Here is a 25674-nt window from a genome sequence, read left to right on the forward strand (position 1 = left end):
TCTCCATAGGGACAGAAGGTAGGAACCACGTGTGGACAAATACTAACAGCAGAGACACATCAATAGCATTTTGCTTCGCTTTTAGAGGAAGAAATTCTACAAAGTTTTTACAGTGCTCTTTTTTTCTCTTTAATTGGAAGACATTCCTTAAACAGAGAAATGCTATGATTCCAGTATGAAGGTAAAAGGGGGCTTTGACTCTATTTGAGTAGTTAAGTATAACTAAAACCACCCAGATAATTACATTAAGTTTGGGGTTTTGATTGAGTGATTTTATTCCTTGAAATTTGGTTAAGCATTTTCAGTGAAGTATTGTGTGTGTCTTGTGTGTGTCTTATGGCTTCTAAAATAAATCAGTACATTTCTCCAACAGTATCTAACTTTCTTAAAGATTTACTAGGCTGGCTGGAAACTGTCTACCATCTTATTGTGTCTCAAAGGACTAATTATTCCTTTAAAAAAATTATTTATTTATTTGGCTGTGCTGGGTCTTAGTTGCAGCAAGCGGGATCTTTAGTTGTGGTATGCAGGATCTTTTAGTTGCGACACGCAGGATCTAGTTCCCTGACCAGGGATGGAACCCAGGCCCCCTGCATTGGGAGCGCAGAGCCTTAACCACTGGACCACCAGGGAAGTCCCAGGACTAATCATCCCTTGAGTTCCTGTATCATGTTGTCATTCCTTTAGAAGACAAAATTCCTGGCTCCTCAATAAGAAGGTCCCCCTGAGGGAAGACCTTTGTTTGCAGGCACAATGCTTGGTATCTAGTAGATGCTCAATAAATTAATGAGTAAATATATACTAATAAATATGTATTAAAATAAAAATAGGTCATCAATAAATTTACCGAGCATCTAATATATATGTGTATGTATGTGTATATATATATATATATATATATGTATATATATATATGATGAGATGTGCTTCATAATGCAAAGGTATGAAAGGTAACGAACATTTTAAAATTCTGTGATAACTCATGAAAAGAAGCTTAATAACACTTTTAAAGTAATTTAATAATAATTTAAATGTTAAAAACAATTTTGATCTTTTTCATGGTATAAGAAAAATAAATTAGAAATAAAATTAAGGAAAATAGTATAGGAATAAAAAGGCAATTTTGAAACTTAAAATGTAGAAATAAAAAGGAAATTTTGAAATTTAATTCTTTAAAACTTAATTGTTAAAATAATTACTTCAAACAATTATTTTAAACTAGATGATTCCCTTTTATATAATTCATACCCACTACATACACCATTGGTCTCCTAGTAAGATATTTATCAACACAAAGAATACCAGTGTGAGCCTGATTAGTGAGTAAAATCCATGTGAAGGCTTTATCCTTGTTCCTGTCTGCCCCATTATTTTTATCAATGATTTGGTTAAAATAGTAGAGAGCATGCTTCTCAAATGTATATGACATGATACCAAAAGGCATAGATAATAAGCTAAATGACAGTCTTGAATCACTAAGATATCATAGTCTGGAATAGTGGGACAATTAATAAAGACCAAATTTTAAAAGATTAAATGCAAATCCTACAATTATAGGCCCAGGTTCACAACAAATAGCGTGGAAAGACCTGAGATATATAGTCAACTGTAAGTTCAATTACAGCCCACAATTTGTCACTGATGATTTAAAAAGCAATGCAGTCTCAGACTACATTACAAGAAAGAGTATCATTCAATTATTAGTTATCTATTTATTACTCTATGCTAGGTGCTGATCAAGAAAATAGTGTTCCACTGCTCTGTGTGCGATTAACTCGCCTGGTGAATTAACTTGCCTTTGTGTTTATTTGAAGACCTGGTACATGGGAGATTCAAGCTCCTTAGCTCCAAGAAGCAGAACTGCGTATAAAGATGTAAAAGTTTGGAAAGACAGATTTCAGGTCATTTGAAAGGAATTATTTCTCAAATAATCTAAACTGTTTTGTTAACAGTGGATATTTACCTTGAAAGTATGGGGCTCCCAGTTGCTGGAAATATTGGCATTGGGTAAATCATGTTCACTGGAGACTCTCCGAGGATTTCTCCATTAAAACAAACAAACAAACAAAAAATAGAGTAGAAAAGAGCTGCACTTCTCATAGGGCTTTCCCTACTTTCACCTGGATTGTGGAAGGATGGGAACGCATGTCTTCTAGATGTTCAAACATGGTGGATGGGCCAGAAAGGAGGAAGGGGATGTGGGTGATAGACAGCATGGGAGAAAGATAAACTGATGTCACTACTGGTCATAACAAGCACAACACTCTAAGTATAGAAAATACTGTCTAGGGAGGCCTTCTGAGAATGTTTCTTTGTTGTCTGCTATATAAAATCCCTGGGCTGACTCCTTTCTGAAAAGTCCATTATAAAGAAGTGCTTGAAACTCCAATTACAATCAAAGATTTTAGAATCAGACTCCTCTTTCACCTGTGTGGTTGCCTGGAAGTTTGAGAGCCATCTTTTAGAGATGCCTGCTTTGGATAGGAGCCCCAGCTAAATTCCAAGACCTCTCCAAGATCTGTGGCAATTAAGAATTTCAAAGGCTCTAACATTGAGAAATGTTGTTGCATTTCCTACCAGGGAGCCCATTTCTACAACTTCCACAAATATGACCACAGCACTGGTCAAAGAATAAGACTGTACTTTAGAAAGCCAATTTTCACTGTATACATACACTGTAACAGGAACTAGTTTAGGCCTGGGCCTGGGGATATGGCAAGAAGCAAAACAGAAAAAAAGTTGCCAGAATAAAGAGACAATAAACAATTAGTAATAGAGTAAGTAAGTAATAGAGTAAGTAATAGAGTAAGTAAGATATAAGTAAAATAACAAGTAAAACAGGTAGCATGTCATATAAAGTGACTGTGCAGTAGTCTGAAGGCTCGAGACTAAGTCAAAATCTAAGATCGCATCATGTTCTGTAGCAATTAGACATGGCAAAAATCCATGGAGACACGGAGATGGGAAGGACTAGGGAAGGAGATGGGAGGTGATGGAGACGAGGTTAGGAGTTCCGGTTTGCAGTTTCAAGTAGAGCAGTGAGGGAGAGGCTCACTGAGAATATGATGGTGACCAAAGACTTAAAGATGAGGGGATGAGCTGGGCGAGAACCTGAGGGAAGGAGGCATTGGGGGCCAAAAGAGCCAACTCTGAGGGCAGAACATGCCCAGTGTGTTCGAAGAGTTGCCAGAAGCTCTGTGTGACTGAAGGATAGACAGTGAGTAAAAGAAAGCAGAGATGAGGTCAGGGAGGGAAGCGGAGGGTCTTGGCCATTTTGTTCAGCTTTGGCTGCCTCTATAAGGACTTTGGTTTATTCTAAATAAGGAGGGGAACATTGGAGGGCTTTGAGCAGAGGAGTAACATGATCTGATTTATGGGTTTTCTTTGTGGTTCTTTTCTTTAAATTTTTAAAGATATTTTTTTTTTGGATGTGGACCGTTTTTAAAGTCTTTATTGAATTTTTTTACAATATTGCTTATTTTATGTTTTGGGTTTTTGGCCGCGAGGCATGTGGGATCTTAGCTCACTGACCAGGGATTGAACCCGTATCCCCTGCATTGGAAGGCAAAGTCTTAACCACTGGACCTCCAGGGAAGTCCCCTGCCTTATGTTTTAAAAGAATTACCCTGACTACTTGGTTCATTCTGAAACCAGTGAACAACTAGACTTAGGAAGAGAAACCAAGACCCACAATTCACAAATTGCATCATTGTTCCCTCCCTGTGGTCTTGGTTGGGTTTTAGGTATTTAGCCATGACATGTATGCTATCATTCTAAATGGAGTGTTTCTGGACAAAAGGATAATGAATAAAGTCAATATTCGCATTTAAGGAGCTGCTGAAGGTATGCTGTCAAAAGTAATCCATAATATGCATGATGTGTTTTTGAAAACACCTCTAAAACCAGTGAAATTCTTGGGGGAATTGTGTATATAATAGACACGAAGGACAGCTGTACATGGTGAACGAACAGTTTAAAGCAGGATTGATCAATGTTAGGTAATAGTCGAGGCGCAGGCTACTCTGGCATCTTCTCCCAGAGAGGACCCAGGGTACATCTCGCTAAGGCTCTTGCATCTTGCTGTGCTGATCTCTTGCCCTTCCAACCCACTCAGACCTGTCCTCTTTGCAGGCTCCTTAAAAAACAGTTAAACCAATACAAAGACAAGTTGCAAGCCATATATGCCTGCCAGGAAGAAAAAAGTTGCAGATTTGAAACAAAGATTCACGAACTCACAACCAACCAGGACAGTCTGTGGACGAAGCTACAGCTAATGGGACAGAATCTACAGGTATAGAATGTGGGAGACACTGGCCATCTGGGCCATCTGGAAGTCTGACCTAGAATCTTCTGGCTGAGGGTCGGCTGCAGCCTGAGGCTTTGCACCTCACTCTGATCAGCCTCTTCCCTTTCCCTCTTCTCTCCATACCCTGACCAGCTCCCCTTTTCATCAGCCAGACGATATCTTCCACTTTTGCGAAGGAAGTGCCATTGGGAGAGAACAGCATCGGTACCATTTAGAAACAGTAGACCTGGGGCAAAGGGGTTCTTTATAGCATTGAGCCTTAAACCTTTAGTCTCAGCATCCCTTTTAGAGACTTACAATTTTTTGAGGATCCCAAGGAGCTTCTGTGGGTTATATCTATTGCTGTTTACCCTAATCAAAATTAAAACTGATAAGTGGTTTTAAAATAAATTTATTAACTAATTTGAAAATGCAAATAATAAATCCATTATATATGGAACATTTTTAAATAGTAATTATTTATATATATTTAATGAGAAGACTGGCATTGTTTTACGTTTTTTACAAATCTCTTTAATGGCCGGCTTCAGAAAAGACAGCTGCATTTTTCCTAACTGCTTCAGCATTTGATCTGTTGCAAGATGTTCTGGCTGAAGAATATGAAAACATATGGCCTCACACAGATTTGCAGTTGAAAAAGAGAGGAGTATTTTAACAGCCTTTTCAGATAATTGGAGACCTTCTTTGATACTACACCAAAACATGATCAATGATTGTTTTTTAAAGGATGGTTGCAATATTGAATCGAAACCATATCTCTTTCACACCGTGTTTCATTAAAATACAATATTCTGTTGTGCTTTTTGAATGAATCTTCTATCCAGGCATGATTTTATACCATCATACACTGGTCATTTGGAAGTTCACCGAGCTATGCCGAACTTCCTAATGCTCACCCATTCCATTATACAAGAGTTTTAAAAATCATTTAAAAATCATAAAAAATCATATTCATTAATACTACCATGAATCTCATCAGAAAAGTCTTTAAGAATTGGAAAGCAAGCAAGCTCATGGTAGCGGATGCAAGTTTTCCAAAATTCTAATTTTTGCTTAAAAGCTCAACTGTTAAAATTGGCAACACATATCATTGTTTTCCTTCCTGTCACAGTCTCACTTCATTCATTTTTGAAAAAATGTTTGCCAAATAACCGTCTAATTCTTTTGCACAAGAGGCAACTTTTATATTTCAGTAAACATAAGAAGTGTTTTATGCATACTTCCCATTTCATCACATATAATATTAAGAAGACATGTGCCACTAAGAAAAATAAGAATTTTTGCTACACCTTCAAGAATAGTCTTTTTTTTCTTTTTTATCGAAGTATAATTGATTTACAATGTTGTGTTAGTTTCAGGTGTACAGCAAAGTGATTCAGTTATACATAAATACATATATTCTTTTTCAGATTCTTTTCCATATAGGTTATTATGAGATAATGAATATAGTTCCCTGTGCTATACAGTAGGCCCTTGCTGTTTCTCTATTTCATTTACAGTCGTGTGTATCTCCTAATTTATCCCTCCCCCCCCTTCCCCTTTGGTAACCATAAGATTGTTTTCTATGTCTGTGAGTCTGTTTCTGTTTTGTAAATAAGTCCATTTATATCATTTTTTTTTAGATTCCACATATAAATGCTGTCATATGGCATTTGTCTTTCTCTGACTTCACTTAGCATAATCATCCCTAGGTCCATCCATGTTGCTGCAAGTGGCATTATTTCATTCTTTTGATGACTGAGTAATATTCCATTGTGTATATATACCACATCTTCTTTATCCATTCATCTGCATCAAGGATATTCTTAAGAGGAGCTGCCTTTTTTTTTAACTGCAAGTGCACGATGCTAAGAATACCATCACTACTAGCACTGCTTGGTGATGCTACCTTGATGTGCGGTAAACACCAACAACTTTAGCTTTACTTACTCTTGATTTTGCACCATCAGTGCAAATGTCAACACAACGAAGAGGCAAATAACCTCTAAGTGTTATTGTGAAAGTAATTTTGACCTCATGGACCCCTGAAAGGGTCTCGGGGACCTCCAGGAGTCTGTGGGCCACACTTCGAGGGCTGTGCTTTGTAGAGAGCACACCCCCCAGATATTATTCCTATGACTTATTATGAAACCCCTCACAACATACCTACCTAAATGGATCATTATGAATGTTTTATTGTAATACTTTTTAGCTATCAATCCAAGATATCCTGACATTTCCAGATATTCCTTATGATATTTTTAGAACCTGAGCTTTCAGAACCTAGCATTTTCCCAAATTCCTTGTGATTATTCTCTGTGATGTTTTAGAATCTGAGCTGTTCTACCTTTAGGTTGACATTGAATTAACAGCATAAAATAAAATTAATATCAATGTATTTAGAGACAAAAAAGAAAATCTTGCATTAAAATTTCCTATTGGAATATTAAAATTTAATGCATAATGAAAAAGTAAGATAAATGTTCATTTCTTCATAAATAAAGTTTTCTTTACGCAGGCAGTGTTGCAGCCCCTTCATCCTTCATCTTCCTGGCAAAATATGGTTGCCAAGCGTGACCATGGATATGGTGAAGAAAGTTTTCAGAGGGGAGGAGAGTCTTCCCAGATCAAGGATGCCACTGAGGATGGTTCAGAAGAGGAAACACTTCCTAAGTCCACTGTGACTGATGGAAGTTACCAAGGTCCAGCACATGCAGAACATGTTCTACCAAACTCAGAATCACCAGAGGCCATTTTGCAGCCAAGGTCAACGCAAAGCACCAGGGCACGAAGCCAAGCACAAAAGACCTCGAAAGAAATCTTTAGTTCCCTACCCAGTTCCCAGGAAGGACTGCTGCAGGACGCCTCCCAAATTGCTCCTGCTGAAATGAACAGTCCTGCCCTGGCACCTGTGGAAAGGAAAGGGGCAGTTAACATCCAGGAGGGAAAGGATGAGCTGGAGGAAGAGGAACTGCAAGAATTGTTGTCAAAACTCATGGATGCCTTCACTCTAGAAATGCCTTCAGGTAAGATTTACACAATCACTAGAGATAGTGATGGCCACGGAGTTAGGCTGCCTTTTAAAACACTTGATTCTATAGCTCTGTATTAGCCCTACAGCTACGATTCATCTAGTGGGTAACAGAGTTGTGAGTCTTTTGGACATTAGTAATCTCTCTGAACTTGATTTCTAGTGTTGCCTAATTGATGGGGTTATTGTGAGAATTAAAAGTGATAAGCCATATGAAGTTTTAGTATAGCACCTGGCACGTACCAAGAATTCAATAAATACCTATTATTTTGTTATTGCAATTGTTATTATCAATAGTACTAAAACATATATAACTGGGCAGCCTGATGTTACCATTTAAAAATGGGATAAGAATGATGCTGTCTTTCTAGATAATTGATTAAGGTCTCTGTATGATTAATAATACCATCATCATCATCACCTTCATAAGTTATGTCTCATTGTTAAACCTAAAGGCTCTTTTTATTACTACTTCTTTATTATAGCTATCCTGTTTTACAGTGACATTGTCTTATTTATAGAGTATTTTGTCATCTTAATATATCTATATCTGTATCCATTTCTTTTTAAGGAAGTGTAAGATCTTTTATGTTGGAGTGATCATATAGAGACTGGTGATAAAACAAGGATAACATTCTCATGCATTTCTGCATCAAAGAAGGCCTTCCCAAAATATTTCTGAGTTGGTGTATTAGATTGCTAGGACTGCCATAATGAAGTATCACAGATCGGGTGGTTTAACCAATTTAAAAAAATTTTTTCTCACGCTCCTGGAGGCTGGAAGTCTGAGATCAAGGTGTCAGCAGTGTTGGTGTCTTCTGAGGTCTCTCTCCTTGGGTTGTAGATGGCTGTCTTCTCCTTGTGTTTTCATACCATTTTCCCTCTGTGCATGTCCCTATCCAAATTTCCTCTTCTTATAAGGACGCTACTCATATTGGTTTAGGATCCAGCCACGTAAACTCCATTTCATTTAATTAACTCTTTAAAGACTCTATCTCCAAATATAGTCACATTTGGAGTTACTGGAAGTGGGACTTCAGTATATGAATTTGGGGAGGGAGACGCAATTCAGCCCATAATAGTTGGTGAGCTATAAAATGGGAACATGATAATGTCAGTTATATATTGAACTTGCTAGAGCCAAGTCAATGAAGTAATTACTTGGTGATTCTAAAAATATCTACTGTGAAGAGAGTTGGAATTATAATCCTGTATTAGAGAAAACAAGATCACAAAGATACCAGAAGCATGCTCAGGCTGCCTGAGACAAAGACTGGATGAGAACTCCCTGTGCCTGATTCTTGGGCCAACACAAGATTCCACCCACTTATTTCCATCTAAACATCAGTGGGGTCATGATGAGTATTCAAAGCAAAGTGAATATCCACTTGACCTTTTTAGGAAAATTTCACATAAAAATTTGACTTTTATTTTAGAAACTATTTTAGGATTTCACATATTCATCTCATTTTTATTTTTTGTTTCTCCAATTGAGTTTTTGAAAGCTGTTGATTTTTAAAATATTGTATTGGGTCAGCCCTCACAAATGTAGCAGGCTATATTGTACATTTCTGATTCCTAATAGACTAGGTCTACTACACGTATTTGGGAGACAATATCCCAGCACTGCATGTAGTTTGATACCTAAAAGATCCATGCATATTTTAAGTAACTTTATCAAGGTCTATACATATAAATGTATCTGTATCTATATATACACCCATCATTATATCATTTAAAGGGAAATCATGAAAAGGCAAAGTTTATTTTTAAATTCAGATAATGCAATAATGTATAAAGATGCAGTTAGCATTATCCAATCTTGTAGATAATATAAAAAATATATTCTCAAAAAATTTACCTCTGCTTCCATTTACAATTTAAATAGAACCACTGAGATGTTTCTGTAGGTAGCATGCATTATTATACAAAAGTGCTTATGATATTAGCAGGGAAGTGCATCTTTCCCTTTTTGTTATTATACTGCATTGTATACTTTGTGATAATTCAGTGAGTACTAATTGACAAGATTTAAATTTATAGTTATTTCTTTTATATCAGTTTTATTTCTTTGAGGCTTTTAAGCATAGGATCTATGTTAATCTTCATGGCTAATATCTACATTTATTAAACATTGCCATTCTTCACTCAAATATTTCTTACTAAGTTTGTATCCCTATTCAATCAGGTATTGAATATGATTCTGTTTGTGAACTCTACTTAGCCACTGGCAATATGGATTATAAAAATACACCCCATAACTTATGCATGCTTATCAAAATCACGGCAAACGTAATCAGAGACAGAAATGTGATAACCACATATATGAAGATGTGGAAAGGCAAACAAACTAAATTAAGGTATTGGTTATTTTTGTTTTATTTCTATCTCTGTTACAGATGCATCAGATAACAGCAGGAAGTTTCTAATCATTTTACTGCCCCTGTTTTTTATTTTTTAATTTGAGAATTGTTGGAAATCTAATGTTTGTAATATACTAAGATTTGCTCAGACTGTCAACCTATTCACCCAGTGTGTGATTATCCTAGTAGCTGACTAGTTTTCTGAATTGGAGCTTTGCTAAGGAGTCAACACATTTTGGAAATTAAGATGAACTTTATATGACTTAAGACTTAATAAGACGAAAATGGCAAAGCATGATGGTCAGTTTGGGGGCAGTTGCTGACATTAACTGAATAGAGTCTTTCAATATCAAGATCTAGGATAATAGGATCTCAGGAGACCCTGAGAGCTTAATGGAAAAGAGAAAGTGTGTAGAAGGGGTTCCCCAAACCTCTTTAAATTCCACATGTTGGACTGAAAATCAGTAGCAAACGTTTTGTTCAAATTTGCAGTAAAGGAATTAGATTTGAAAGAACATCTAACACTACTTGCTTCTGTGGTGACAAAAAAAAAAAAACTTAATGCTCTAGTCTTACTTTCTCATTAAATTATTTTCTTTCCCTTTCTGAGTGAAATTTCCTACTTATATCTCTGAAATTCTTTCCCCAGCTTCTCTTCCATCCCTCTTTGCCATCCGTTTACCACAGTAGGTTTCAAGGATGAGAAGGGAAGGTGAGGGAGTGATGATGGGATTAGCAGGGCATGGTTGAGGGTGGGGATGTGGAAGAATTATTCCTGTTCCTTTCTTCCCCACCTGCAACCATCATCTAAACTATTATTTTAAATAATCAGAAGATAAAGTTTGGAATTTAGCAGGTATAGAAAAAGAAAGAGCAGTGCTTTAGCAACCACAGGTAAGAGAAGTTCAACACTGGATCTTTATCTCACCTATTTAGAAGGTAGACTTCTCAAATGCTGCCTGGGAATCCTAAGGATATATACTGAACGCTTAGTGAATCTTTCTCTCTCTGATATATACATGTACATATATATACACTCACATATATATATGAAAAAGTAGAAGTAATTTTTCTTGATGGGAAAAGATACACAAGAGTTCCAGCATTAAGCTCCATGAAGGTAGAAAAAAATGTCTAGTTGGTTCATCCTTCATTCACTCATTCATTCAACAAATAGTCATCAAGATTTAATTATGTGCCAAGAGCTGTGCTTGCCGTTGGGCATTCATTTTGAAAGGGGTAAATTTATGTTTTTAAAACACTTTGTCATTGTGTAGAAAGTGGCTTGGAGGACAGGTGGTGGCGGCTTGGACTTGGTAGATTGTCATACACTTATTGCTATAAGGAAAGCTGGGAAAGCTGAGATGGAGGGAGGTCAGCAAATCAAGAATTCTGTTTTGAACACATTAAGTGTGAATTGCTTGGAGACATCCAGATGGAAATAGCAGAATGACAGTCAACATGTACAATCTGGAGCTCCAGGTCTTAGTCCAGAGTAGATATTCAATACATATTGGTTTGCTTCATTAATTATTATTGTAAGGAAGACATGGGCTCAGTATTTCAATTGCCAGAAGAGTAATCATAGAGCAGTTAATCTAATACTTTTAAACCTCTATACCCATCATTCTGATAGCCTTCTCTCACATCCCAAATTCATTCAGAGACCAGATAGATTGTTAACTACATTCAAGTGAATTATTCCCCGATCGTGATTTCCTCTGGACTGTTGATTTCACAGGTTTGTCTATCTAACATCTCACTAGGCCTCTGACTATACGCTATATTAATTCAGTCCCTATAGGTATGGAATTCCAAGTTTATGCCAAGCAACATGCTTGGTGTTAGGTGCATATCTTTGGCTAGTTTTAACATTTCAAGGGACTAGAGCTTAAAAATAAAACAACCAAACAAGAAAAAAAGAACAGATATATGAAATGAATTATTGCTTCTCTATTTCTTTATTATATTTAAAGTTTTTATAACTATGGGCTGAGGAATAGAATATCCTAAAATAAGTTTGCCTCTGGACGAAGTTTTTTTTCAGGCAATAAAATATTATTTATTCAAGGTCCTTGTAGCTCTGGGGCAGTGTTAGAGAATGGACATTAAAACGACATGAACCCTCTCTTATGTTCAACAGAAAACAGCACAGATGGAGCCATAATAAATCCTGTAACTAAAGTGTATAACAAACTATTATACAAACAATACTATACAGCATGCTCATTGTAGAATTAAAATGCCTAAGTGCACATGTTTTTCTAAAATGAATTTATCATCATGTCCTTCACTCCCAGCCACCTGTTTCTCAGAGGTAAAAAATGTTGGCAGTTTAGTGAGTTTTTCCTTCAGACTTTTTTCTTTGCATATATATGTCTTTACTTTCTCAACATAAGTTAGGTTGTGCTTGTTTTGCTTTTTCCACTTGACAAAATATCTTAGACATTGGGCAGTGTGATTTTTTTAAGTGCTGCATAATATCCCAGGGTATAAATATACCATAATTTATTTATTGGTGTGTAATTCAGTTGCTCCCAATTTTTTATTATCGTAAGAATGTTTCGGTGAGTATTCTTATAGCATATATCTTTGTATTCATATATAAATATCTCTGTAGGATCAATTCTTAGAAATGGAACTTTTAGCTTAAAAATTATGTGTATCCAACTTTTGGTTAATAACTGCCAAATTGTAGAGCTTTCTACAACACAATTCCTATTACAATAGGTCATAGGGGACCACTCAAACCATTAATCAGTAACTATAGAGCAGAGGTCTCAGAGCATCTTCCCTAGGTCGGCAGCATCCGTATCACCTGGGAACTTATGAGAAGCACAATTTCTTGGGCCCCATCCCTGATGTATTATGGTAGTCAGAGTTCTCCAGAGCAATCGAACCAACAGGATGTATATATAGATATAGGATGAGATTCATTTTAAGGAATTGGCCCACATAATTATGGAGGCTAGCGAGTCTAAAGATCAGTAGTCAGCAAGCTGGAGGCCCAGAGGAGCAAATGTGTAGTTCCAGTGCAAAAGCAGGCAGGCTCGAGCCTTAGAAAGAGCTGATATTTCCTTCTGAGTCCAAAGGCAGAAGAAAACTTGTCTCGCCTGGAATACAGTAAAGCAGAAGGAATTCTCTTACTCAGACTTTTTGTTCTATTCAAGCCTTCAGTTGATTGGACAAGGTCCATCCCATTAGGGAGGGCAATCTGCTTTTACTCTGTCTACCAATTCAAAGGTTAACCTCATCCAGAAACACCTTCACAGACACACCAAGAATAATGTTTGAACAAATATCTGGACACCACAGTCTAATCAAATTGACACATCAAATTATGTATTCTGAATCAGAACTCTGAGAGTGGGACCTAGCAATGTATTTTAACACTGTCCAGATGATTTTAACATACACCAGAGTCTGAAAACCACTGCTCTAGACTGGGCTTTCTGGCTACTCAGATTCGTGCTTGAAGTTATGGGAAAATGCTCTTTAAGAACCCACAACTTGGGCTTCCCTGGTGGCGCAGTGGTTGAGAGTCCGCCTGCTGATGCAGGGGACACAGGTTCGTACCCCGGTCCGGGAGGATCCCACATGCTGCCCAGCGGCTGGGCCCGTGAGCCATGGCCGCTAGGCCTGCACGTCCGGAGCCTGTGCTCCGCAGCAGGAGAGGCCACAACAGTGAGAGGCCCGCGTACCGCAAAAAAAAAAAAAGAACCCACAACTTGGTTGAATTAGTAATTGATCATGGTAAATGATACCCATCTCATTTGCAAGCTGGCTTAGAGAAAGGCATTGCCATCAGGAACTGCAGAGAGACGGATTTTATTTCTTCTCTGTGCTAGAGCTTTATTAAGATCAGCTTGAGAACCTACAGGTGCTTTCTCTGAAGGACTTTCCTGTTTGTTGTTTTCAGACCTGCAATCTTCAGTAAATATGGACCTGTATTGTGGAGCTGAGCGAGTATGCAGGGCCTTCTCTGCCCTTGTTGATCAGATCACTTTGCCCAACTTGAAGTGAAAAAGAGTCCAGACTTGTGGTGATGACGAAACGTGTTTTCAAAATCTGTACTAAAAGAACTAAACCTTCTACCTCTTTCTCAATAGTCTGGCATGAAGCATGAAGAAAATTTTATTTTTTAATGTCTCTACACATGTGTCTTTGTTCTTCAGAGTAAAGCCTTGGGAATGAGGAGTGGTAGAGGAAAATGGAAAGAAGGAGCCAAGTCAAATCCAGATGTGCTGCATTTCCAATAGAGGCCCTTTCTTTGAATACATTGGTAGTAATATTCAAGTGTGTGATCTACAGGAATTCATGCAACTATCTTCTTAAATATCTGAATTACCGAATTGATGACCTAATATTCTATCTAGATGCTCCTGCTGGAGAATAGGCTTGGCAAAGAACTAAACACACACACACACACACACACACACACACATATGTGCATATCAGACACACATTTGAGTGCATGCAGATCTGGTGAGATCTGAATGAACTCTGTGGATTGTATCAATGTCAATCTTCTGGTTGTGTTATTGTACTATAGTTATGCAAGATGTTACTATGAAGGGAAACTGGATGAAGGGTATACAGGATGTCTCTGTATTATCTCTTACAACGTATATGAATCAGCAATTATCTCAAAATAAATTTATTTTAAAAACATGAATGTTTCTCACTAAACCCCCACATTCATTGAATTTGGCCAAAGTACTTGTGTGACTCCATCCTCTGTATGTATGACTAGGGTATAGATGCTTAATAATGTCCAAAGTAGTAGCTAACATTTTTTGACTGTGAGAGCACTTAGCTTCTAAGCACCATGTATGTATTAATACTAATTTAAACCTCACCACAAACCTGGTAAGTAGATATCTCTTTTTATGAGACAATTGAGGCACAAAGAGGGTCAGTAACTTGTCCAAAGTCGTTTGGTCACTACTTGACAAAGTTGAGATTCGAACCCAGCTCTTAAGCCTGTATTCTAACCACTGCTTACACTTTCTCTAAATAAATATTGTTATGGTTCTATTGTTTCACCTGTTTTCTTGATGTGCAGTCCATATTACATTCAGAGAGGCTCTGGGCTCTTATTTATATGATCCATAACTTCTAGTAATGTTTCCAGAGTGAAATAATGTCCAACTGGGTAGGATTAAGACTAGGTTACACCTGTTCAGTCTCATCCTAATCTTTTTGAATTTGTTTTTCAGCCTATCATGAATTTTTTATTTTGGTTTTGTTGTTCAACATATTCACTCTCCTTCTTACTTCATTCCAGCTTGTTCCTTACAAGTTTGTTAAGTATGCCCCAGAGCACTGGTCAGCAAACTACAGCCCATAGGCCAAATCTGCCCACTGCCAGTTTTGTGCAGCCTGTGAAATTATTACATTTAAAAAATAATAATTGAAAAAATCAGATGAGGAGTAATATTTTGTAACAGTTGAAAATGACATGGAGTCAAATTTCAGTGTCCGCGAGCAAAGTTTTAAAATTGGAACACCGCCGTGCTCATGTATTTACATATTATCTGCAGCTGCTTTAATTGTACAAAGACAGAACTGATTAGTTGCGCCAGAGACTGGATGGCCCACAAAGCATCAGAAAAAATTGGCAGCCCCCGTTGTGTAGTACCAAGGTGTGGGAGGAGCAAGGGGCAGGCATCTCTTCAGCGATTTATAAGAGGTAATGAGTTTATATAATAGTTTTTAAGAATATGATGCAAGACATTAGAGAAAGTAGTACAGAAGCAAAACCATGAGCCTCTGTAGAAATGGCAGTCAAAGAGTGGCAGCTTTTAATGTGCTTATTCTTCTAATCAAGTTAACGCTGAGGCTGGACCCCCTCCCCAGTTCCTTCCCCAGACTTGCGTCCCCTATTGTTAAGATTTGGCTAATCTTCAGATGCATCTGTGTCTTCTAATAAGAACCCTTTGGATAAGATTTTTCACCTAAGGAGGGCCATAAACCTTCAGTGAAAACACTTACTGAGGCTTCCTTTGGACCTGGGAAAAGCAAGTGAAATGCTAACATATCTGAAATTCAAACTGGTTGTCAACCATCAATTATAATAGAATGATTGGAGAGAAGAGCGTAATTAGAGATAAAAATAGCATTGTGTCTGGAACTCAAATATATTTGTTAATTGGACTTCTTTGCTATGAACCTCATTCAAGCCTGGTCATTTTGAGAGCAAATATTTTTATGGGTTCTTTTCTCATAATGCTGTTCGTTTGATTTTTACTTTTCTTTTCAATGTAAAGTGTAACCAGTTATAATCTTAATATTTAATCCAATAGAAAATATGCTAACTGAGAAAAAATTTATACCTACTGCTATTTTATTAGAGTTTGGATTATAATTAATGGTCACATTAAATATTGAAATAAAAAGACTCCAATAACATTACTTGGGGTCGAGAGCTTTTATTCATTTTGTTTCGATTAGAAGAATGCTTTATTCACCAGTTTCGTGTTTTGTTTTTTGCTTCACTCAGTTCAAAATATTCAAAAATATTCTTTCAAACAAAATTCAAGTAACTACCACCAATAACTGGTAATTAATAAATATAGTCTCTTATTGGCCTGTGCATAAACAATCCAGTGGTTAATATTTCAAAGTCATGCAGTGTATTCAAGTTAAATGTGTGGCACTCTAGTTCATTAACAACGTCAAGCATCCCGAAACAATGATCAAGATGAATACAAAGAATCTGAGTAGCACGATCCCCTACTCATCTCTGGAAGCTGTTTTAACTGTTTCAGACAGTGGGATGATCTGGCAGTAATGTCGCCACTTGAAGGAACATGCTAGCAGCCTAAAAGAATGAAACTAAGTACTCAGAGAATGTGGCTTAAGCATCTCTGGATGCTCCCACCCTTTCAAGTAAATAAACGATCAGTAGTCAAGAAAAAAATATATATATTTAAATTCCAAGATGTGCATTAACTCTGAGGTTCGATTTATTTTCTCTTTATTTCCAGGCTACTGGTCACTTTTCCAATGAACTTAGACCCACTCCTATGTACATGCATGTTTATCAAGCCTTCAATCAACTCTTTCTTCTTTAGGGAAGGGATTCTTGGTTGCTGAGGATATACACCTGAAAGTAGAGAAAAGCAACTCGTCATTAGGTCACCAAATTATTTTCAGGCTAATTAAGTATCAATGACTTGGTTTTTAAAAGAATGTTTGCTGTTTCTGCCACTCGGCTATTAATATTCTGTATAGATTTTTTGCAGAGGTGTATTTGAAATTTTTATTTATGCAAAACTTTGTGTCCTATGAAGTTTAATTATATAATATGAATTAAGTAGATTATAATAAATACATTTCCTATTCGATTAACATGTATTAAAATATATTTTTCTGACTAAAAAAGTAAAAAATGGTCATCATATAATTTTAATATAAAAATATAAAGAAAAATGTTTAAACCACCCATAATATAATCTTCCAAAGAGAACCATAGTTTTACACATACATACTTTATACCATAATTTAGTTTACCATTACCCTATTATGGGACATTTAGATTATTTCCAATTTTCTGTTGCTATAAATAATATTGCAGTGAAGAGTCTTATACTGCAAAGTTGGCTACAGCTCTGAATGACTCTTTAGAATAGATCTCTAGATTGGTAATTTCTGAATATGTTGCTTACAAAATTTCTCAGAGTGAGTAAAGTAGAAAATCAAGCATTTGTGAATCTAACTTATATTTCTGAAGCATTGTTTTCTCTTCTGCTTAATGTTTAAAAAATAAGCATTATGAACATTTGCCAGCTAGTTATACACTGACTGCAAACATCATCAAATTATAAATCTAAATTTTAACTTTCACGTCACGGAGGAAAGCAAAGACTCACAATTTTTCTAGACCATCCAAACTGCCAGGTTCAGGCAGGTAAGTTTTTCTGTTCCTCTCAGGGGCAGAGCAAGATTTGTTGAAGGAAGAGATCATCATTTTTGACACAAACAAGGATATACTTCAAAATCCTTTCATTTGTATTAAAGCCTTTACTAACCCTTGTGTTAACCTCAACTCTGTTATTTTCTATCTGGGAGATATTATCAGCCTACTCTTTTCATAAATCAATTTCTCTCTTTCTCTCTCTCTCTCTCTCTCTCTCTCTGCCTTCACAGAATCCATCATAATTTAGTAGTGAAGCCTGGGTATATCCTCTTCAGCCTTCTGACCATTTTGGCACTCAGTTGTTAGCTTGTATCTTTCTAGACAAAATAACAATGCTCTTTTGAGTCTTCTCAAACGATGATATCTTTGGCCCTCAGAATTTTTGGAATTCTCATTTCTGGATCACCTCTGTTTCTGCTTATTAAAGTTATAAACCACCACAATGTCTAGGTCATCACTCAGCTCGGTAAGCTCTCCTTGGAGTAAGGCTCTTCCAGATTCTTTCTGTAGTTAAGTCCACGCTTTTCATACATTTATTGTTTATAGAATCACAGAACTTCAGAACACAGAATGTGAAGAGACTTTAAGGGCCTTCTAATTCTTCCCATATCCCTCGTTTTCAGATGAAGAAACTGAGAGCTAAATAAGTCAATTAACTTGCCCAAGGTTACGTAGCTATTTGATATCTCTTGTTTACATAGTTGCTGACTCAATATTAACAAATATATTAACATACAAAGTTATATAGGAGTTTTGTGTTTTTAATAAGGCGTGATTCATTGCAACATTTCTCAAGTGAATTTAACTTGAAGACATCAAAATAGCAAGAACCTTTCCAGGTATTATGTAGACACTTATTTTAGTGTTTCTCTTCTGCTCTGATGATGTGATTTCCCTGAGAACTATGGAGACAAACACCTCTTCACCCTCACCCCCATCCCAACCTAGTAGAATATTAATTCCCCAGGGACAAAAGGAAAAATTAGTGAAGAATCTGTGCAGGTACATCCAGAGCCCAGTTGAGCCACTAGAGATTTAATCAAGCCTCTTGAGATGATATCTCGATGTTCCTGAAACTAACTTTCAGACAGGGTGTCTTCTTGACCCAAGACACTCTTTGACTGATTATACAATACAAATGGAAAGTCTTATTTCCTGGTCTGCAACAATTATGTCAAACATTAAAATAAGTTCAATAAAGTGAAATGTTTACCCCTAATATTTGCAAAGCAACTCCTAGTAAACTTTGCAGACCAGCTGGGTCAATAGCAACTCTGTAGCAAGATGAAGGAAGTGACTTCCAAAGCTGAAGACAAATCTACTTTTTTTTTTTTTGAAAAAAGAAGATAGAAATGCCATGTTGAAGTATGCTCAGAAAATTACATGTATTCTCAGACTATTATAGTAGCCTGTTGCAAGCAAGCAAACTGAAAGCTGGTTTTGAGATTATATATATATGTAATTTTAATATACAATTAAATTATATAATTTAATTAATTATAATATATAATTATAGATAATTATTTTTCTGTTAAGTTGAACACAAACATTATTTTCATTTATTCTATAGATACTTAAAGTGCAAAGTGAGTGCAAAATACAAAACAAGAAATAGTGGTAGTAATTTGAGTACCACTGTTAAGTAGAGTAAGAATGGAAAAAAAAAAAAAAAGGAATGGAAAAAAGAGCCTACAGTGCAGATGAAGAAAATATACAGTCCTTACTGATGCTGATGCCTGGGAAGCCTCTGTTCAAAATATTTTTAAAATATTGGTAACCAACATTTAAAGATAGTCATTTTGTATTTCTGCTTTCGTAGCTAAACTGCTAAAAGAATATTTCCTCTAAAAAATGAAATTGGTTTAAGTGACAATAACACTTGCCAAATTAATAACTTTATCTATAAATAGTTGCAGTGGATTATCTGGCTTTATGGATCAACTAATAATATTTTTTGTTACTGAGGTTAAAACAAACTAGATATTTTAAGGCTCTACAATATCTTGGGAAAAGATTGATCTATAACTATTACTGTTAATTGCTATTTTAATAGATGTTTTACAGGAACATATAACAGTTCTCACAATCAAATGTACAATTGCAAAAATTATTTATGCTTCAGTTTTCCACTAGTGCATAAATAGTTACTACCACCCAAACAGCCCTTGCTGCAAGCTTTAGAAGCACATTGGTTGAAACAACACCAAAAAAGGAACAAAAACAGTATGAATAAGGCTGTTATTCTCAGCTTACAGTGATTTATTCACCCTCCTTCTAATTCTATAAAGGATATTCTAGTGCCCCTGGAGAAGACTGCATTTGAATACCATATTTACCTCAGTGAAAAATCTCTAAATTTGTAGGAAGTTCCAGATTTCTAAAAATTAATTACTCAGCTTGCTGGAAGTTAATTACTTATTTGCAATTTGTTCCAAAAAACAAGGAAGAGTGAATTTGCAAGCCAGCTCATTTTTCTACCATTTATCCATCAGCTAAGTAAGTACACATCTCAAGGAGTCCTTCCCATTTACATGAAAGCAATTAGTTTTTGTTTCTGTTTTTGTTTTTCTATTTAAAAGGGGCAAGAGCCTTCCCCAGGCTTATATTTAAATCTTCCCAATTCCATAGCAAGCGAACACAGGTTATGACTACCAATGTTCAGCCTTACTGAAAAAAATAATATTAATTTGGGGGCATCCCTTTATACCTTGATATTGTACTTTAGGGATCATGTCTTTTCCTACTTGTCTTTCTGATTCTTCTTTGCTGCTGTTGAAGTATGAAGATGAGGACAATATGTTGACAAAAACAGCTACTGCAAATTACAAAAGGAAGTGCTATCTATCTTCCTATCACTTGTGTACTCTTTGGGCTCACCCCTGAGTAGGCTATGTGTGGCAATGGATTGCCCTAAAGCCACTTCCCTCTTCCTCACAATTCAGCACATTCACACTTGATTGATCCTTTCAAAAGACATGGGACCTGGGGTTGACCACCTTTTTTTCTCCCTGCGTGCTGTGGATGCACTGCTGAGATCTTCTCTTCCTCTCCAGCCAATTGCCTCCTTCCTAAGCCATGGTTTCTGGAGAGGACACAGTCCACATAGATGTCCCAGAAGAGTTGGGCCAGATCCCAAAACAATGCCCCATGCTGCAAGTTCTCAGATGACTTCAGGTAGATCATAAAATCCCAGAAACCTGAAACAGTGTTGGAAATTTGAGGCTTCCACATTTCTAGGAGGAGAACCGAGGAAGATTCCCAGCACTGAGGATCAGCTTGGTTAAGAGCCAGCAGATCTGTCTGGCTGTGACAGAAGAAAGGAGACACACAGCATATTCCCACAATGAGCAGGGAGCAGGTGAGACTCAAGTGGCGGTAGATCCCTCCTCTGTTCCCAGGATTGGCCATGGCCTTGAAACTGTGCAAGATGGAAATATTTCATATGAGTTCCTGCTTGTGCTCCACTCAGTAAAGAAAATAATTATGCCTTTAAGAACCTTGGTGCCAGCAAAGGAAACATACCATCATCTCTGGGAAAAGTCTTATCCTACCTCCCATCTCACAAGCCCCATTCTATCTAGAATGATGCACTGTCAGGCCAGGTAGTACAAAACCAAGATGCTTAGATTAAGAAAGATTTATTCCTAAGATGTGCTCTTTTGTAAGATAAATAAGCAAACTTGTTTTTCCCTAGTACAGAGAAATATAGTTTAAAAGAGTATTAAGAGAAATTTTTCAGTCTTGCTACATGGCTTTTATTATTCTATAATTGCATAATTTAGCCTAGCTATCCTAAACCAGGACTCCCATGCAATTAAGAATTTGAACATATTTTACCCTTGGATGCTTTCCTATTATGGTTCCTTTTATTATTAAAAAAAGGCGTAAGAATTGTAAAATGTTATAAGTAAAAATAAACACAAGATAGTGTGATAAACGTATGGGAACCAAGGTATATTCAACCCATTAGAGTAGAATTAATAAACATTTTACCAACACCTGAAATGTTCTGCAATTCTGACATAATTTTCATAAAGATGATCTTTTCTCATATTTCTCATCTTGCTATAATCTCAAGAATTTTAACAAAAATTATTTGCCTCTCATTCAGCTTTTCTGGCTTTCACAGCCGGTTACAATAAAACCAAGACATCCATATACACTTTGAAATTATTATGTTACACTTCAGACAAGTCCAATGAGAAATGATGTACTTAAAATAACAATAAACCGGGCTTCCCTGGTGGCGCAGTGGTTGAGAGTCTGCCTGCCAATGCAGGGGACGCGGGTTCGCGCCCCGGTCCGGGAAGATCCCACATGCCGCGGAGCTGCTGGGCCCATGAGCCATGGCCGTTGAGCCTGCGCGTCCGGAGCCTGTGCTCCGCAACGGGAGAGACCACAGCAGTGAGAGACCCGCGTACCGCAAAAAAAATAATAATAAAAACAAACCAATTTTTTTCCCAGGAAAAAAGGTTTACCTGAATCTTCACAAATGTATATGATATACAAAATGTATATTAAACTTAAACAACTCTAGTGTAAAGAAACAGCAGGAGGGCATATACAGCTGACTTTCAGTTTTATATTTCCAAATCATTTAGATGTTAGTATCATGAAGGCAAGCATGGCACAGCTCATGGGAATTCTCATGAGAATATGTCTATATTGGAAACATTTCATGATAACACCATGAGATGGAATCTTTCTCTTCTGTACAGCAGCAAAACATATTGAGTCTCCCTTAAACCGGTATTTCAGAAACTGTCTTTGAACAGGCACATTCCTGAAGAGGCATGTTGAGATACAAAATTATTCAAAAATATTTCCTCTATATTTCAGATTATTTACACAGGATACCTACCTGAACAAAATCAAATTTAATATGTCCTCTTCTGAACTAAAATATCAAAGTCGAGGGGCCGCAAAAGTTTTTTCTTAGGGGACAAGTCGAAGCTGTCAGTGCTAAGTTTATTAGAAGAGCAGGGGCGGGATACTGTCCAGGGTGCTGAAGTTGGCGAGTCCGGGACTCGCTGCCCGCTCGCGCCGCAGCGCTCACATTGGCTCCGTCAGGATCCCTCCCCTTCCGAGAGTCTTCCCCAAGCCTGGAAGTTCCTCAGCCCTGGGATCCTGCGTGTGTCCTGCCACAGCCCCGCGCTGTGCTCCCTACGTCTCGATTCCGCTCCTGGTTCCACCACCTCTCCCTCCTCAGGGCGGAGCTGCCTGGGACACCCTGTGTCCTTCGTGCCCCATTAGCCTCCTTACTCCGAGGCTTGACTCCCAGGTCACAGAAGCGAGCCCCTCCGCACTTACCTGCGCAGCCCTTTCTGGATTCCTTGGAGTGCGTGGAGAGAAAATGTCCAGACTGCTCCCTGAGCAAGCGGCGGTCCCCACCTTCAGCGTCCTGAAGGTTACGGTGCCTCTTCTTAAGCAGTGGGAGTGCTCGGCGCCTCTTCAAGTCTACGTCAAAACGCCGGGAAACGGCCGCCACCTCTCGCCCCCAAGTCCATCTCCTGCACCCTCCTCTTCCCTCCCTCCCCTGAAGATTTCGTTTCGGAAAACAAGGAGGCTTAGCCGCACACACCTCATTGACACTGACCCCTACCTCCCCCTCCACGAGCGGAACTGAACCTTTTGTGTGGTTGGCTTCCCGGTCCTACGTTGGGAGGCGTGACACTGCTGGCGGGAACTGGAAAGTTGGGGCCCAGTCCCTCGCCCTTCAAGGAGCAAGTGGGGCTCCCTAGATCTCTACTCTCCAGACGTTCCTTGTTTGAGAGTAAAGTGATAGCAGGGAAGACTCAGGACTCCTAGGGTCGGAGAATGCACGTGGGTGCCCTCACAGCGGTCAGTAAGGAAATTAAGGTGCATCCCAGTGACATCCTCGGTATGAATTTCTCCTGCCTGCCTGTGGTCCAGGGCTCCGAAAAGAAACACACCCTTGAGGCAAGAACGCAGGTAGGGACAAGGCACCACTGGAAGCTCCCCTTGACTGGGGACAGGAGACCCCATTATCTCCAGGCTCTGTGGCTTGGATCACCCCAGGAGCCCGAGCTGCTGCTAGTATTGCTTGAGTCAGCCCACTGCTCAAGATTTCACAGAGGGGTTCCTGCTTTCCAAGAAGAGGAGACGTCTGGGATTCTCTTTGGTTCTCAACTCAAAGCTAGTTAATATCCTAGTCAGTCCTGTCACCTTTTAGGGGCTCTGCTGAGAATTAGGGCCCACCCTAACTGAAATACACCCAGACCAAGAGCCTGAGGCAAAAGTCTTACCTTTGCCACGGTTTCCAGGTTTTGTCCCCTCACCTCAAAACCCTTGAAGCATCCTGAAAACCACTGGTAGTCTCCACTAACCGAAGGCTTTTGTGCCAGCTCAGTAGTATCCATGGTTACCTTCCAGAGGGGCACAGGGAGGAACCCAGGCTTATGGCAAGGTTTACCAAAGACACGAGGAACATTCCCTCTACCCAAGTGGTAGGAAGAGATCTCAAGAGGATTCCTAGGGGTTCTGGGCTTTTTCTCTTCCTCTGAAATCAGTTTCTCAATCTGTGAACTGAACATACTAATGTCTGCTTCTATTTATCTTCTGAGGAAGTGGGAAAAGATCATAAATGAGGGCTTCAACTTGCTTCCTGAACTTCAAGGAGCTCTCAGCTTCTTGGAGAAGATAATTACAGAAGCATAGTGTGTGAGCACAAGGGCTAGAGATTGGTGTGGGAGAACCCTGAGAAAGAAAAAGGGGAAGGAGGGGGCAGAGACAGTGTGTTTGAGGAGGTGACTGGTGACCTTCTTGAAGAAAAAGTTATACAGCTTTCCTGGAGCCATGGTGCGGGGGTGGGGGAGTGGTGGATGGTCTCCTTCAGGCAGGGAAGTTAGCATGATCAAAGGCAGGGAGGGAGCAGTCCTGCGCTTCTGGGGAAAAACGTCAAGTGATAGGAAGAAGGGAAGTCAAGGGAAGGAGTGCAGAGAGAGAAAGGAGAACAGAGGTAAAGATGTGGGGATTTAATTCTGGTTTTAGACATGTTGAAAGTTACACTACCCTTGAAAATATTGGTATATGAATATGCAGTGCTTACTTTATTTTCAAGTGCCTGTGTGTCAGGCACTATTCTAGATGCTGTGCACACAGAAGGAATAAAACAAATTCCCTGTACTTGTGGAGCTTATACTGTAGTGGGGGTGGGAGAAGAAAATGTATATTTTAATTTAAAAATTATATATGGATAATGATTTGTGTTTCTAGTTTCTGGGTTAAATGATGAGTTTACAGCTGTGTATCAAAAACAAACACACAACTAGTTAATTAAATAAACAAATAGTGTGATGAGCCAATAATGAGTGTTTATAATTCTGAAGCTTGAGGAAAAGTATGTGTAATGTGTCAGTTATGGTAAGAAAAAAACAAAGGATCACCAAGAAAAAGTAAAGTGGGACTAGGAAAGGATAATGGGGGAAGAGCTTTTTATATGGAATATTGAGAAGTCCTTCCTGAGGAAGAGATATTTAAGTAAAGATTTATTAATGTGAAAGAGTGAGTCGTGCATATGTATGTGAGAGAATGCTCCAGGTAGAGCATAGGGGAAGCATAATTGCCTTGGAACATACGTGGTGTGATAAGAGTGTTTTCTGGGTATTGTGGTAGGAGATAAGGTCAGAAAGGTGGTCAGAAATCCACTCTGGTTGCTCAGTAGAACACAGACTAGAGGGGAGCAAAGGCAGAGGCAGGGAGTCCAGTTAGGAGCTCCTGTAATAATCCAGATGAGATGTAATAGTGGCTTAGATAAGGGTAGTAGCAGTACAGTTGGTGAAAGTGATCAGATTCTGAATATATTTTGATGGTAGAAAGGACAGGATTTATTGATAGACTGGATGTATTATGCAAGAAAAAGAGAAAAATTCAAGATTACTTCAAGTTTTGGGGGCTAGGCAAATGGAGGTTTGGAACCATCAGCTGAGAGAGGAAAAATAGTTTGAGGAATAGGTTTGGGAAAGGGAACTCAAGAATATGCTTTTCTACAAGGATATATTGTACAGTGTAGAGAATATAGCCAATATTTTATAATAACTTCAAACAGACTAAA

The 25674-nt window shown here is 38.0% G+C and overlaps 2 protein-coding genes across 2 annotated transcripts in view; one reads left to right on the forward strand and one right to left on the reverse strand.

Moving 5' to 3' along the window:
• The window catches only part of DYTN (dystrotelin), a gene marked incomplete at both ends in the record, with an annotated part of 50944 nt that extends 37242 nt beyond the window's left edge, over positions 1-13702 (forward strand). Inside the window, 3 exons of the mRNA XM_082658172.1 lie at positions 4132-4291; positions 6804-7311; positions 13599-13702. Of these exons, the coding sequence (XP_082514298.1) occupies positions 4132-4291; positions 6804-7311; positions 13599-13702 (772 nt within the window). The remainder of the gene's footprint in view (positions 1-4131; positions 4292-6803; positions 7312-13598) is intronic.
• A 2945-nt stretch (positions 13703-16647) lies between these two features.
• On the reverse strand, positions 16648-21008 carry FAM237A (family with sequence similarity 237 member A; the record flags this gene model as incomplete). Its single annotated transcript, XM_082658357.1, has 2 exons — positions 16648-16787; positions 20597-21008. The coding sequence occupies 2 exons, from the start codon at positions 21006-21008 to the stop codon at positions 16648-16650; spliced, it is 552 nt and encodes a 183-aa protein (XP_082514483.1).
• Between the last annotated feature and the right edge of the window lie 4666 nt (positions 21009-25674).

The sequence above is a fragment of the Grampus griseus genome (assembly GCF_964374135.1).
Source record: "Grampus griseus genome assembly, chromosome: 7".
NCBI lineage: Eukaryota > Metazoa > Chordata > Mammalia > Artiodactyla > Delphinidae > Grampus > Grampus griseus.